General features: G+C 46.6%; 1 protein-coding gene across 1 annotated transcript in view; it reads left to right on the forward strand.

Moving 5' to 3' along the window:
• LOC146788752 (vomeronasal type-2 receptor 26-like) overlaps positions 1-17,135 on the forward strand; it is a 588,210-nt gene that overhangs the window by 287,711 nt on the left and 283,364 nt on the right. The window contains exon 3 of the mRNA XM_085630962.1: positions 14,712-15,551. Coding sequence (XP_085487088.1) covers positions 14,712-15,551 — 840 coding nt within the window. The remainder of the gene's footprint in view (positions 1-14,711; positions 15,552-17,135) is intronic.

Below are 17,135 nucleotides of genomic sequence, written 5' to 3' on the forward strand. Positions count from 1 at the left end.
TGTCTCTATCTTGGCCTAGAGGGGCTGCACCTTGCCACCTTGCAGTTGGTGACCCAAGTAGACCACAGATACCTGCCATGTCTGGCACATACTCACCTTGATAATCAGGCCTGCCCTCTGCATAGCCTGAAGCACTTCCTTGAGGTGACACAGGTACTCCTCCCAACTGGAGCTGAAGACCGCAATAGTATCTAAGTAGACAGTATTGAAGTTCTCCAACCCAGCCAGGACCTGGTTGACCAAACCCTGGAAAGAGGCAGGGGTGTTCTTTACCCGAAGAGCATGACTCAGAACAAGAAGAGCCCTTCTGGTGTGGAGAACTCAGACTTCTCTTTTGCCCCTTGGGCAAGGCAATTTGTCAGCACCCAGATGTTAGGTCAATCATACGGGTGAACTTGGCAGCTCCAAGTCAATCTAGGAGCAGGAGTGGCCAGAACTCACAAAGTTTTACTCTACAGAATTCCACTGAGTTCCATAAAGACTCTGAGGATACCACAGAGTGCTGACCACCCCTAGCTAATTGATCAGCTGTATAACAGAATTCGGCTAGATTGCCTCTCTGCTTAAGCCTCTTGGCACCTGCTGCAGGAGGAAGTGCTCTCTAGTGAGCACCGTGCTGCAAACTAATAAACTGATGCAATGAGACCCTGTGGCAAAAAGGAAAAAAGTCTCAGAGGGGAGGCTGTGGATGACTGAACAGGGGCATGTCGACCTTCAGTAAAAGTGGCGTTTGCCTTGTTTCTTCAGGGGATGAACTTAAGCATTAAACTCAAATATTAAAACCGACCTTGAGAACAAAACCAGATCCAAGGGAGGAGGTCAGAGAAAACACTTCCTGTCCCACTGTCGTGCAAGGCCCCCTTAAATATTAGCTCCACCAAGAAGAAGCCAGCGGTGATCACCAGCAAGAAGATGAACTAGCACATCCAACCCACGGCCCCAGAGCTGCGAGCTTACACTTCTCTCAATAGCTACAGCCAGAAGTGTAACTACCCCCTGCCACTGTCTGTACAGATACTATCACTGCAGTCCCAGCCCTGTGGGCTATGCATTGCGTTTCCTATGAGACTTACTCATATAATTGGATAACTAAACCCTGACCAAAGAGTGTGTTGCTGTGCTGTTAGCAAACTGCCACACTTCTATTGTCAAGTTATTTCTAGTGAAAAGGAAAGCAGTCGCGAAACAAGAAGCTTGCTGATTGGCGCAGAGGAGTGCCTGTGGTGCGATGGCTCATGAATCAGTGGCAGCAACCAAGGTATACAGTGTAACTCCAGGAAGTGCTTGCTGCGGCTGGAGCTCGGATAGGCTGAGCTCTAGCTGGGTGTCATGGGAAAAGACTTTCCCTGGTTAACTACTGAGGATCCTTGTAAGGAGCAGAAGTGATGAATCCAGGGTCAGTGAACCAATACATTCTGGCATGCACATGCTCTTCTTGTTGCCACTGTCTAGTGGTATTTGCCTTTACAGAGGATCCATTATTGTCTCTAAAATAGTTATTTATTGTGGTGGACCAATACACTGAGTGATCTGTAGTCCTATACTAACTAACCCTCAGACTCCTTGCCCGGACGCCAGGCATTTGTACTTGAATTGGCCCATAGTCCTAGATGAGATTGTAAAGGGAGCAGGAGGTAGGGCACCCCTTGAAAGTCTTCTGAAAAAAACAAAAGTTAGGTTTTACCCACTTTTCTTTTCTACCTCCCTACTGCCTGCCCTCCCCTGCCACCTTCATCTCCTTCTCTCCGCCCACCGAAAGCTCTGCTTTCTACAGTAAACAAATTAAAGGAGTGCACTGCTTGCTGACCCATGAATTTGCTTCAGACAGGCACAAGATGAAATTCTGTAACTTGTCCAGTATTTAGTGTGGTTTTGCCAGGAGTTTCAAAATGTAATTAATTACTAGGATTTTAACTTCAGTAGTGGTTATAATTCCCCATTACAAGAGAGACATGGAATTACTAAATTCCTCCAATTCTGCCCACCCCTATGTATGAGCTCATCAGTTCTGGTGATGGGGTGCACATGGTTCCTAGAGGCTGCATTAAGCCTTTGTTATTCCACACAGAAACAAAGTTCATATGTGACACCTGGAGGGGAAACCTTGGGGACCAGCATCACTGGCCTGGATGAGGGCACTTTGTGGGCTAAATAACCCCTAATGGATATTTTGGAGACCTCTTCCTTAATACCCACACTAGCAAGAAAGCCAGCTGGTTCACCGAAGACCTCCAGGCCTCCAAGCGAATCTGCCGAAAACTCGAAAAACTTGGATCTGTGAACGAACACCGGAAAGCTACACAGCCCACAAGAACGCCACCCGCAGACACCACCACCTCATCAGAGCCGCCAAAAGGACTTCCTTCAAAGACCGCATAGACAACAACGCACACGACAGCAAAGAGCTCTTCAACATCAAGAAGGAACTCTCCGAAACTGCCCTCATCGCCGCCACCGATGACATCAGGACCCTGCTGGACAACGGAGGAACCGCGGCCCTCATCGTCCTGGACCTGTCAGCCACCTTCAACATGTTCTACCACTGCACACTACAAACACGCCTCTACGACGCCAGAATCCAAGAGAAGGCCCTGAACTGGCAGAACACAGAGCATCAGCCTCCTCCCCTTCCGCTCCGAAGCCACCGAGATCATCTACGGTGCACCACAAGGCTCATCCCTCAGCCCAACGTTGTTCAATGTCTACATGGCACCACTCGCACACATCGCATGGTGGCATGACCTCAACATCATCTCCTATGCTGACGACACCCAGCTGATCCTCTCCCTCACCAAGGACCCCCACACTGCCCAAACCAACCTCCACGAAGGAATGAAGGCCGTCGCCGACTGGATGAGAAACAGCCGACTGAAGCTGAACTCGGACAAGACCAAGGTCCTCATCCTCAGACCCACCCCCTCAGCCTGGGATGATTCCCGGAGGCCGACTGCACTAGGAACACACCAACACCCACCGACCACGCATGCAACCTAGGGGTCATCCTCGACTCTATCCTCTCCATGAGGAAGCAGGTCAACGCCGTCTCCTCCTCCTGCTTCAACACCCTATGCATGCTTCGGAGGATCTTCAAGTGGATCCCCACCGAAAAAAGAAGGACGGTCACCCAGGCCCTCCTCAGCAGTAGACTGGACTACGGAAACGTACTCTACGCAGGAGCCCTGGGCAAACTCCTGAAACGGCATCAACACATCCAGAACGCCTCCATACCCCTGATCCTCGACATCCCTCACTGCAGCCACATCACACCCCACCTGAGAGACCTACACTGGCTCGCGGTCAACAAGAGGATAACCTTCAAACTCCTCACCCACTCACAAAAGGCACTCCACAACACCGGACCAACATATCTCAACAGCCGACTCAGCCTCTACAACCCCACCCGCCAGCTCCACAGACCACGCCCTCGCCACCGTCCCCCGTATCCAAAGAGTGACCGCAGGCAGAAGATCATTCTCCCACCTCGCCGCCAAGACATGGAACACCCTCCCCATCCGCCTGCGGTAGACCGAAGACCTTATGACCTTCAGAAGACTTTTCAAGACCTGGCTCTTCGAACAGTAGGAGCTTCCCCCCTCCCCTAGTGCCTTGAGACCCTCGCGGGTATGTAGTGCACTTTACAAATGGCATGATGGATTGAATGTTAGCCCTCACTTTATCAGAAAACCTGTAGATTTATGTTTTTGCACGTGGGCTATCTCAAGTGTCAATATCATTGGTGCACCATGCAGTGAGCATTGGGGTAAGTGAGAAGAGAGAGGCAAACTGCCCCAACAACTGGAGGCAGTCTCTCTGTTTATCTAGGGCCAGTGTAGGGAAGAGGCTAACATGGTCCACTGACCCATCCGGCTCTTTGGAATATAGGAGGTCGGGAAAGGCTCACTTTCCTCTTCCGCCCCATCATCAGTTACCAAGAGCATGTTAACCTGAGACCTCTCGGAGTGGCACTTGAGGCGAATACCATGCAGGACACTCAAAGGGTTCCTAGGAGTTTGGAGGTCCACCAGGTAGGTGACATCGCTCTTAGAAGGCTCTTTCACAGGATGACCATACAGAAGTGCAAAGGGAGTAAAACCAACCCCTTTTTGCAGTACCTCCATGTATGCAAACAAAGGGCACAGCAGGAGCATGTCCCACGTATGCCTCATGGTGTCTGATAGACCCATCATCATTCCTTTCAGGGTTTGGTTGAACATCTCAACCAACCCTTTGGTTTGAGGGTGGTAAGGAGTGGGGAACATTTAGGTCACCCAACATTCCTTCCACATTACCTTCATGTACTACAACATGAAGTTGGTACCCCCAAACAGATACCACCTCCTTGGGGAAACTAATGGTGGGCGTAGTGGGCGTAGTGGGGCTACGTGAAGCAGCACGTAGTGTGCCCAAATCTACGCACACTACGCGCTTCGCGTAGCCCCACTACGTGCCACCCACCTCCCGCCCGCCCTCCTTTTAAATAATATCAGCAATGTAAAATAAATTAAAGTAAAGCGACTTACCGTAAGCGCGGCGTCTCCGGGGCTCCCTCTTCTTCGTTTCTAATTTCTTCTGACAAATGCGCATGCGCGGACGCCCGCGCATGCGCATTTCTCGCAAGAAATGCGAATGCGCGGGTGTCCGCGCATGCGCATTTGCCAGAAGAAATTAGAAACAGAAAGAGGGAGCCCCGGAGACGCCGCGCTTACGGTAAGTCGCTTTACTTTAATTTATTTTTCATTGCTGATATTATTAAAAGGAGGGCAGGCGGGAGGTGGGTGGCGGGTGGCAAGCAGCTACGCTTCGCCCTCGGCGTGAGCGTAGCGCTGCCCTGCTTCGCCTACTTCGGAAAGTGCGAAGCAGGCAGCGCTACGTACACTACGTGGGCGAAGCGTAGTGCTACGCCCGGGGTTAGGGGAAACCCACAGGGGTGAAGGTCCCCAATAGTGCACCGGCCATGACAGATGCAGTCACCATCCTCAGGGGAATAGCTTCCAGGTACCAGGTGACATGCTCCACCAAGATCAGAATGAATTTGTTGTCCATGAATCCATAAGCGCAGTGATATCGATTCCCACCCTGTCAAAGGTAAGGAGGGTGGGCGTAGTGGGCGTAGTGGGGCTATGTGAAGCAGCTCGTAGTGTGCCCAAATCTACGCACACTACGCGCTCCGCGTAGCCCCACTACGTGCCACCTGCCTCCCTCCCGCCCTCCTTTTAAAACATACCCTGAATTTATAATAAATAAAAGTAAAGACACTTACCTGAAGCGCAGCGTCTCCGGGGCTCCCTCTTCCTGGTTTCCAACTTCTTCTGACAAATGCGCATGCGCGGACGCGCAAGCAGGTTCCCCAGTTCTGCCACTTCCTCCCTTGTAGGTACCATGGTTTCCCCCTCATGGTACCTACAAGGGAAGGAAGGTCAGTTATTCCAGGCTTCAGGTCCTTTTGACCACCCTCTTGGGCTGCCAGGGACTGTGTGGTCAGACACACCCACTCATTCAACCCTAACAGCTTGACATGGAACCTAAGCTAGACCTCCTTCCAGGCATTATGCTTCAGGTGAAGAATGAATATGGAATCAACCTAGATCTGTGACTGGGGTGAGTGTCTAAAAAGGTTCAGTGCTCTATCGATCATTTCCTTGTGTTTTCTTTGTCTGTTCTAAGTTGGCAGGGTATGCCCAGACATGGGTCCCTTGCTCACTTTGCCACTGAATTCAAGCTAGCCTGGCTGATGAGGGGTCTTACAAAATTGGTCCCACAAAGCTTGTTTCTAGTCCAGGGAATACCTGGCTTGGCAGTTCAGGCCGGACTGTTCCCATGAGTAATAGGGTCAAGACTGATTTGCATATGGCTGAGTCTAAACTGGGGTGGCAAAGTGACCCAAAGAACGGTGATGGATTCTACCCAGAGCTATGACTGGAGGTGAGTGTCTAAAAAGTTTCAGTGCTACATCCATCATCTCCTTGTGTTTTCTTTTGCTCACCCTAATTTGGCAGGGTATTCCCATCATGGGTCCCTTGCTTACTTTGCCACTGGATTCAAGCTAGCCTGGCTGGTGAGGGGTGTTATCTTAAACCCGGTTGCAGGATTCTTGTTTCCGGTCCAGGGAAGACCTGGCTTGGCAGTTTTGGCTGTACTGTTCCCATGAGGAACAGTGTCAATACTGATTTGCATATGGCTGGGTCTCAACTGGGGCAGCAAAATGATCCAAAGAACGATGATGGATTCAACCCAGATCTGTGACTGAGGGTGAGTGGCTAAAATGTCTCAACTCTCTGTCCATCATCTCCTTGTGTTTGCTCAGGTCATTACCCAGCAGACAATCCACAGGTCTAGACAGACTGATAGCTATCTTAAGCAGACCTGAGAATCCCCCATTCAAAGGGAACTAGAGCCTCTGGATGGTGGCTCTCACGGTTGTCAGCTGAAATCAATTTAACAAATTAGGAACCACCTGCTCTGAAGACACCAGATGACACCGAACGGTTGTCATGCTGGCTTCTGTGTCTCACAGAGCCTCCACCCTCTGCCCATTAGTGTTGACCAACTGACTATACTAGGAACCAGCGCTTACAACGCTGTCTCCACAACGTGCTACCTTTACAACACGGTTGTTACAATGACCAAGTTGTTACCATGTGTACATTATATCGCAAGTTGTTCAAACGACTTGCTGTAGGGAGCGCGCTGGTGTTGGATTTACAACCCAACACCTTCCCTGCTGTTGCACAAACTGAAGTAGGAATAGTAAATAATACTATTCCTAAGCCCAGCGCACCCCATACAGCAAGTCATTGTAACGATTTGTATCTAATGGTATGCGTGGTACAAAGCAGTCGTTGTAATGACCGCATTGTAAAGGCATGCACTGTATTTGCATGCATTGTAAAGAGACATATTCATTATACTTTCTAGTATTGTCAGGCATGTGAGTTCTCTGCACTTTCTTTCTGTCACCCAGGGACACTAGGGTAACCTCTGCACTATCCCCCAGACTATCGGGGACCATCTCCTCCACAAGTGATACACTAATCAACTCCAGTGACTGCCCACCATTGGGCGGCTTGCCCGCTTGGGACACTTGACATTTCCCTTGAACTGCCCTTCCTGCTGACACTCAAAGCACTTCAAGGGTTCCTTCCCTCAGACTTACTATTGGGGAAGCACTTCTTCTTTCTAGAAAGGGAGTGAGAACCCTGACAAACATGACTTGTTTGTGGCCCTTTAGTGAACTCCTTGTTTTTGTGTTTGTCCTCCCCCTCCTTCTGGTGAGGACCCTGCCCCCCCTTGCAGTGATCCCCTCAGATACCTTCTTATGGACCCTGTTTCTCTCCCATCACTATGTCTCCTTAGCAAGCTCTGTCGGGTCAGTGAGTTTACCATCCACAAGGTGTTCGCACAGATCTGGGAAACAATGACTGAACAGATGCGCTTGTGCAATCACATTGTACAACCCCTGTTTAACCTTCACATCACTGTCCTTCACCCAACTATCCAGTGCCTTGAAAAAGGAATCCACACAATCCTCCTAGGTCTGTTGTGAACGGTTCTAACTATCCCTTAATTTCTGTCTGTACTTTTTGTGAGGCCAGAACAAACTTCCTGATTAGGGTCTCCTTCGTGATGCGAAACATCATCCTCTCACCCCTCTAGGGCCAGGAGGGTGACCCTCCCCTGACTATAAAAGTGCCTCCAGACACCAGCTCCCCAATTATTCCCAGGGGCCTTGTGCATCTGCAGAGTAATCTCATAGCCCTCAAATCATCTATCTATGTTGCCTCCCACCACAAAATCAGAAACAACATCCTTGGGAATGTGGACCCTTCTCTAAGTAGACACTACAGTATTGGAGCCACAACTGGACTTTACTTGCTTAGCTTTGAAGTCCAGTTCCTTTAGGCTCCTCTCATGAGCCAAACACTCTAGTAAAAGCTTCTCCTCCATGGCCAGTTTTTGCTGCTCCATTGCCAACTTTTTCATTTTCTCTTCCTCCTCCATAGCCAATTGCATTTGCTTTTCCTCTAAATTGAGCTTGGCTTACTCCAATCTGAAATTTTTCTCCTCACTCTGTCTTCCAGCTCCTCTGGGGTCAGGCCTTTTATATATACACTACCGCCTGCTCTGTGGGAACCTCCTCACTGTTGACTCCCTGCCCCACAGGCAGATCCAGATTCGCCAGTGAATATACAATGTTATAACACATGTAATTACAACGCATGCTTTTGCAACAGTCTTTACATCACAACTACCATTACATTACATGATTTTACAACGCATGCCATTACAACACATTTTTTAAAACTACCATTACAACTCATTCCACTACAATGCATACCATTGCAACACATGCAATTACAATGCATAATACTTTTAGGGCAACAGTAGGGTACGTGTTGGATGGTGTAGGGGTCGAAATTACTATTCCCACTCTAGTGAGTGCAACAGTAGGGTAAGTGTGAGATAGTGTAGGGGTAAAAAATACTATTCCCACTCCAGTGAGTGCAACAGTAGGGCACGTGTTGGATAGTGTGGGGTTACAAATTACTATGCCCATGTACCCTGAAATCAATACCACCCTAATACTAAAATCTCCATTACTTACCTTATAATGCGTTGTAATGGTATATGTTGTAATGGTATGCATTGTAATGGCATGCGTTGTAGTGACATGCGTTGTAATGGCTTGCATTGTAATGGCATGCGATGTAAAGGCAGTTGTGTTGTAACTGTTTCGTTGTAAAGGTAGGTTGTTGTAATGACTGCATTGTAATGGATGTTTCCCTTCACCAGTGAATCCCGCTCTATGTCATAATCCTCTGTAACCGCATCATCTACTTCTGGGGTCACAGAGAAATCCTGGGCAATCTAAACATACCCTCATTGACGTTTATAGCTCTACCTTCTAGGTGAAGCCCCTCATGGAAACCCTAAACCACTTGCAGAAGGTTTTGAGCTGGGGGCAGTCTAACTCTCCAACTGGGCCATCTCACACTCCATGGTTGTAGGTGCAGATACAGGAACTCGAGATGGAGACATTATTTAAGGAAAAAAATGCCAATCAGTGAGATTTGAAAAATTTAAAATCAGAAAGAGTAGGGAAAATATTCCAATGAGGATCAGAGACTATTGATTGAAATTGGTCTTATATATGGATGGTAGTGCGTAGCAAATTACTGTAAGATACTGCATAAAATGAAGTCCTATCCTCACCGCTGAACATCAATGTTATAAATTGCATTTCTGGTGGGTAGAAGTATGCAACCTGTCCAAGCAGGTAACACAATCCTAGTCAGGGTAAGCCAGATACACACCCTAAATTAACCTGTGTACACCCCCTGATAGCTTGGCACAGAACATTCAAGCTTAACTTAAGAGGCAATGTGTAAAGTATTTGTGCAGCATTTCCAACAGTAAAACAGTGTAAGGCCCATGAAAAAAATCCACAACAGTTTTAGAAACATAGAGCTTAATTTGATAAACAAAACAAGACCAAAACAACAAAAATCCAATAAGTGGAAACACATTTATGAATTTTTAAAGAATATCTTGATTTATAGTACTTAGAGTCATAAAGCGCCATCCGGGGCTATCTGGTCGCAGTGATCCAGGTCAAATCTGAAAAGTCAAGCAGACCGGAATGGAGCGCAGGTCAGATACAGGAGCCAATCAGAGCCCTTGCAAACACTACCTTCACGGAGAAAGCGTCAATGTCAAGGAGCAGCTGTGAGGAGTGGTCAGAAGCAATGTATTGGTATCAATCCAAAGGATTGTAGGAGATGTGTCAGTTCTGAGTTGCACGGTTTGGGTATGCTTCGGTGTTGAACCCCTGGCCTTGTTGTCAAGCTATGCTTTCAGCAGTGTAGAGTTCTTGAAGCAGAGATGCGTTAAAGGCAAATTCTTCTGTTCTGACCGGCGCATAGCAGATGGCACATGGATACTTGCATAAATATCCAGCAGGAAGCAGGGCAGGCACAGAACTGCCAGCAAGCAAGAGGGCAGGCACAGAAGAAAAGGAGAATTTGAAGTGCACAAGGTGCCTGCCCATCTTGCTCTGGCTTCAGACTCACTATAGTGGGGCTGGCCATTATTTGTGTGTGGACAATTCAGATGCAAGTGTCAGCTTCTCCCTCCCTTCTAGATCAGAAAGAACCATCTACCTGGTGAAGGGCCGAACGAATGTGAATGACACACCTCAGCTCCCTTTGTGTGTGATTGTCTAGACGGAATGTACAAAGCCCAGTTGTCACCTACCCAGACATGTATTTAGAGACAGGCAGAGGCACAGAATGGTTAAAGTATGAAAATGGCAACCTTCTAAAAGTAGCACTTTCAGACTAACAATTTAAATTCCAACTTTACCATAAGTTGTGATTTTAAATTGTCAGTCCAAAGACACCAAACGCAAAATATCTATCTTGTCCAAATTGGAAACTACACTTATAAGATGTAGTGAGGTAATCGCTAATCGCAATGGTAACCTAAGGAAAAGATAGGCCTTTCAGAAATTACAAAACAATGTAATCGTTTTTCACTACCAGGATATATAAAACTTAAAAGTATATATCTTATATGTATCAAAAAAGAACGTTTCGGCCTGGAATGTGGATTATCTTGCCAGGTCAACATGGCAGTCTAAACTGCACTCCCCGGCTCTGCAACAACAGGCCTTACACATGCTTAAAGGACTACTGAAGTGATTGGTACTATCGGTGCTGCAGGCTCACCAGTAGCATTTAATTTTCAGACTCAGGGCAAATGTAGTGCACTTTACAAGGGACTTATAAGTAGATTAAATTTGTCAATTGTGGATAAGCTAACGTTACCTTGTTTTAGGAAAACAGCACAAGCAATTTAGCACTAGTCAAAAGTGGTAAAGTGCCCAGAATCCTAAAGCCAGCAAAAATGAAGTCAGCAAAACAGGAAGTCCGAAAGCAAACAAGTCAAGGGGAACCCATGCCAAGGCTGCCAGATCAAGCAAGTATTTAAACAGAATGACAACAAAACTAATGGTGTTACTTCTGTTTTGGATATGATATTGTTATTAGCAAACACCAAATGCAGAGTTTGACCAGTCCTATGTGTAGGACCCTGTATGTGTTTATTAAGCACTATTGTTTCCATAAAATCTAATCAAATCAGGTGTTTGTTAAGTGCGGCTACTCACCCGTAAGGGTCTCAAGGTGCCGGCGGGTGTGGGGGGTTCACAGGTTCCAGTCCATCAAGGAGGGGGTCTGTCGAAGAGCCATGTTTTGAAGTTTCTTGCAAAGATGGGGAGCGATGTTATCTGTCTGAGGTGGAGTGGAAGGTCGTTCCAGGCTCTGGCCACACGGAAGGAGAATGAGCGACCTCCCGATCTGTTCTTTTTGGTGCTGGGCTGATCGTAGGGTCCTTTGGGGTGTGTGGAATTTGAGTCGGGTATTCAGGTATGCTGGTCAGGTTTCATGGAGGGCCTTGTGAGCGTGGGTTAGCATCTTGAAGGTGACTCTAGCTTTGATGGGGAGCCAGTGGAGTGGGCGCAGGTGCTGGGAGATGTGGCAGTGTCTAGGCAGGTTGAGGACCAGTCTTGCGGCAGCGTTTTGGATGTTCTGTAGCTTGCGGGTGAGGTTTTTGTTTATTTCGGCATAGAGTGCATTGCTGTAGTCGACCAGGGCATGAGTGACGGTTTTTCTGTGTTCGCGGGGGATCCATTTGAAGGTCTTACGTAGGAGGTGGAGGGTGTGGAAGCAGGAGGACGAGACAGACTTGATCTGGCGGTCCATTTTGAGTTCTGAATCCAGGATGATTCCCAGGTTGCGTGTGTGGTCCATGGGGGTGGACGGGCTTCCAAAGGCAGGGAGCCATCAGGTGTTTTTCCAGGCATCTGGATTTGGGCACATGGTGAGTACTTCCGTTTTGTTGGTATTTAGTTGTAGGCAGCTGTTTTTCATCCATTTGGCGATGGCTTCCATGCCTTCTCGAAAGTTGTGTCTGGCGGTGTTGGGTTTGTTGGATAGGGAGTGGATGAGTTGGGTTTCGTCTGCATATGACACAATGTTGAGTCCGTAGGTTCTAACGATGGGGGCGAGCGAAGCCATGTAGACGTTGATGTGCACCATAGATGTAAGTAATTCAGCTGGTTTTTTGTCATCCCTGTTGTGAACTCTGAAGTTAAAGTTTTCAAGCACGAACAAATTGGAGTGTGTGATAAGTAGTGGGCTGAGAAAGTTCACTAAGATGTGATCAAAATTAGAATCAGGTTAGCATGATATCACTAGGTTATATTTATTGGCAGGCAGCTGAAAATTAAGGGCAATTAATTCACAGTTTGGCAGGGGAGCCAGAGAGAGTGGTGTTACCTTTATAATATTGAACCACAATACACCAGAGCACACCCGATCATTATATCTCTAATCCAACACAGAAGTCAAAGGAGGATAGAAAAAAAGAAAAAAATTCCCACACAAAACATTTCAGTTATGCCAATGATCAAATGTCCTTTCAATTGAGAGCCAGGCACAATCTTGAATAAGGTCTTTCCATTAATTTTTATTTCCACTTTTCAGAATACGCAGAACAGCAGCAGCCGACGCACGTTTCGCCCCCTGGGCTTTATCAAGGCCCTAATTCAAAAGTAGTCAGGTCCGATTCTTCTCGAACCTGCTTTGTATATATTGGCCTCCGTAATAAGAAGTTTATCTAAGCTAAGCTTAGCTGCCGGTCACAACTCTACACACATGCGAGAAGACTCAGAATGGACTTATCAAGGTCCGATTGATTTTATTAGCGACAAAAAGATTGAAGTGGTCCTTGTATCTGTGGGGCTACGCACTGAAAAGGATCAAGCAGTTTGCAAGCAGATAAACTTCTTATTACGGAGGCCAATATATACAAAGCAGGTTCGAGAAGAATCGGACCTGACTACTTTTGATTTCGTGGCTTAATAAAGCCCAGGGGGCGAAACGTGCATCGGCTGCTGTTCTGCGTATTTTGAAAGTGGAAATAAAAATCAACGGAAAGACCTGATTCAAGATTGTGCCTGGCTTTCAATTGAAAGGACATTTGATCATTGGTATGACTGAAATGTTTAGTGTGGGGTTTTTTTTTCTTCTTTTTCTCTAGTCTCCTTTGGCTTCTGTGTTGGATTAGAGATATAATGATCGGGTGTGCTCTGGTGTATTGTGGTTCAATATTGTTCTAGGTGTGAGTTCCTAGGAAAGATATACCCTGGTGGGTGGGTATAGTAACATCATATGAGCACCTCAAACAAATACTGTTGAATTGAATTATTTAGACTGATTTTCATCAATAGATGTGCAGATCATCAAGCAAACCCACAAGGCTCTGGAAATAAATTACCTTTATAGTATGCCTGAAGATCGCCACTGTCCCACCTCCTAAACTTCACTTTCTGGGTACCTGTATCCCATATTCCTCGGGCAAGCCTTCCCAAATTCTGGATTTATGTCCGATGAGGCCCATGTTTCCATAATAATTTGAATATCTGTTCCTGTGTCCTTAAGTAGGAATTTAACTTCTATGGTGTCTTTATGGATTCAGACTTAGTGAGTCCACAATGGAAGACTCCCTTCCCTTTATATATATTGGCGCTATCTATATTGGTGGTTTGCCCTCCTGGATCGCGGCATTGTAACTGAGAAAAAGGGGGCCTCAGGGCAAGAAGCTCTTGGGTACCTTCTCCACTTTACCTGAGTGATAAGGTCATGGAGAGCTCTATGCTGTGAGCGAAAACCAGCATAGGGGCAGGCGGTGTGTGCGGTTGATGTGCCAACACGTGAGGACAGACTTGCCTTTATGGCATGCCCACTGGGTGCCCTTTACATGTGTCCCCAGATAATCTCCCAATTCATAGGGCGGGATATGCAGTGTACAAAATAAACTATACCTTCCAAGATTGTATCTAGTGGGAGTGCTTCTGGTGGGGGGTAAAATAGGATGCCCTGTCGCAAAGGCCTCACTTCAGTCAAATGTGCAAAAGCGCGATCAAGCAACAGCGCAACAGTCTATCAGCAGCTGGTTACTCTAAACAGGAATTGATTTCTAAATGAAAGTGGACTTGTTCTGGCTCGTAATTTCCAAGTGCAGATTTTTAGTGCAGAGCGTAAGAATTCCAGCAATTCACTTAGCAGGGAATTTTAAGGCTGTTTCATTAAACAACTATAAACAGCATACATCACAATCAAACAAAAATGTTAAAAGGAAACGAAACATAATTTGGATTAGTTTCTGCAGGGCGTCCACAGTCCATCTCCCATTAAATAGGGTGGGACGTACAGTGTGCAAAATAAACTAGAACTCCTACCAAGATGCCATCTAGTGGGAGTGCTTCTGAAGGGGGGGGTTAGAAACTCGTAGTTTGAGTCCATATAGATTAAAGCAAAGGGTATGAACATATTTGATCCATTTCACTGTGAAGAGGTAGCAGACTTCCTGGAATGAGAAAGCACTTTGGAACTGAACGGATGTGTTACAGTTAAGCAAACTACAGCACTTCTGTGAAAAACATCTTGAAACACCCATAGCTTTGTAAAGTGTCCAATAGCTCATGTCCATATCTTTGTGAGGTCAGCTATGGTGCCATGGATCCAGTCTTCAATGACAGAAATCAGTTCTCATCCTTTTACCGCACTGTCCCCAATGAGATCCAGATCCACAAGCCACGCACCATCGGCAGTAATGTGTGTTCATGGAGGTTGGTGCAATATGTCTAATAGCTAATATTATGTCTTCCTCAGGTCAGCTATGGTGCCATGGATCCAATGTTCAGTGACAGACATCGCTTCCCATCCTTTTACCGCACTGTCCCCAATGAGATACACGAGGCACGCGCCATCGCCCGGCTGCTCCAGCACTTTGGCTGGACCTGGGTTGGGATCCTTATTTCAGATGATGAGAGCGGCAGGAGGGCTGGTGAGGAGCTGGAGAGAGAGATCACCAGGAGTGGAGGCTGTGTGGCCTTCCTACAAAGAGTCGACAAGTCCTGGGACATTGAGCAGGATCAGATTTCTAAAACAATCCGTGTTTCTTCTGTCAATGTGGTGATAGTTCACTGTTCATATGCTTACATGTATTCAGGCCTCCTAGACCACTTGCAAAGACTGACTACTATAGTTTGGATCACTTCTGCAGTCACATCACATCTGAAAGATTTTATAAATGACTCTGGAATGAATATTTTCAGTGGTGCACTGGAATTTTCCATTCCTAAGGGACAGATTCCTGGACTGACAGATTTCTTGTACAGTGTGAACCCTTTAAATTTCTCAGACAATTCCATGTTTGTGTGGCTTTGGGTGCTAGCATTCCATTGTTCTCCTGATTTACTGGATAGGACTTTTGCCTATGAATCCTACTACCCTCATTGTACAGGGAACGAGACAATGAGAGATTTGGACCCCTTTATGTACGATGCTTATAATTTCTACATCACTTACAGTGTTTACACTGCGGTCTACGCAGCTGCTCATGCCTTACACAACATGATCTCATCCAAGGTGCACTCAGGACATCCCTCAGAGAGTGAAAGTTTAGAGAAGGACTTCCAACCATGGCAGGTAGGAGAGTCACTTTCTAATTCTAAATATATATATGTCCATCAAATATAATATGACACACATAGTGCACATGTAATGTCATTCCTGAAGATATAAACACATTTTCCAAATTAGGCATTTTGTACAGTGTTGTTTGTCAGCATGAAGTCACTTCTGAGCCCCTGTCACAACTATTAAAGATAGGTTTATAATTTAAAGACAGTTTGCAGCTATTCATCAAGCCTTTGATGCAAACAAGTCCAAAGGCTTGATTTGAGATTACTGTACAGTACAAACCTGCATTTGTGTTTTATAATAGTTGTAAACTAATGAATGCAAGTGCTTTGAGCTACTTTGCGCCTCTTTGTTCGAATGAGGCAGCCCACCAATCCATGGATTTTGATGCAAATCACAATTCTTTTAGAAAGATAAACAAAACGTTTACCCCAAAATGTATGCCTGCTCGAAGAAGGAATAAAGTTTAGGGAAACTTTTCTTTTCTCAGCTCTCTTTCAACTTTGCATGTGTGATGAACTGTACAAATAGAAACTTCAAAAAGTCTTCAACTTGGCAAAAGCACAGTGTTTTTTACAGGAAGAGTCTCCTTCCAATAAACACTATGCTTAACATTAAGCTCACACCATCACTAGTGCAAGAGCGTGTATATTGGCACAAGGCATCCTAAATTGTGGTATGATTGAGTGGAGCATTATCTTGCCCCAGACCGACCGCACAGCTGCATTGCGCCGCATTGGCAAATAGTTAATTTTTTCTCCATTATAATCCATTTTTATGGTTTAAATCTCTTTATTGATTTCAAACAGACAGTGAACAACAACCACCCTCGAGTCTGAAGGCACAATACCAATGAGGCAACTGGGTCGCCAAGCTTAGCAAAACTACGGGTGGGAAACAGAAACCGAAGACAAAAAATTATAAAAACAGTAAAACCATACAATACCCAAATGATACCTCCCCCCTCCCCTTCCCTCGTCCGCTGTGACCGGTCAAGTGAGGGCAGCCTCTAAAGGATCAACGCCGCCGCTTGCGGCGATTCCGGGAAGTATCTTTTGGAATCTGCGTGTCCGCTAGGTGCAGTAACCGCAGATAGCGGGGACAGGTCAGCTCACGGAATTCAGACACCAGTAGGGTGAGGAAGGGCCTCCACAACTCTGGGAATTCGGATCCTCTGCCAGCTAAAGTGAGTGTGAGTTTCTCCATACCCAAAACCCCCCAGAGTCTCTGGAGCCATCCAGAGTGTGTCGGGAGCTGGGCTGAGCGCCAGTGTATCAGTATGTTTTGTGTCGCTGCGCCTAAGGCGATGGCCATCAGCCTGCCCCTCCGGGATTTGAGTGGGTATGTCAACGGGTTGGGCAAGCCTAGAAGAATATACGCGGGGAAGCGCGGTAGCTCTGTCTCGAAGTGCAGATCAATTTTGTCCAGAACCTGGGACCAGTATGGTTGCATAAAGGCACAGCTCCACAGAACGTGTACTAGGGTGCCCACTTCTCCACAATTCCTCCAACACAGCGCGCTCCGACGTGGGTCAAAGCGATGCAAGCGCTCTGGCGTATAATACCAGTAGGTGGCAATTTTGGTCAGAGT

Source organism: Triturus cristatus, chromosome 10 (assembly GCF_964204655.1).
Source record: "Triturus cristatus chromosome 10, aTriCri1.1, whole genome shotgun sequence".
In the NCBI taxonomy this organism is placed as follows: domain Eukaryota; kingdom Metazoa; phylum Chordata; class Amphibia; order Caudata; family Salamandridae; genus Triturus; species Triturus cristatus.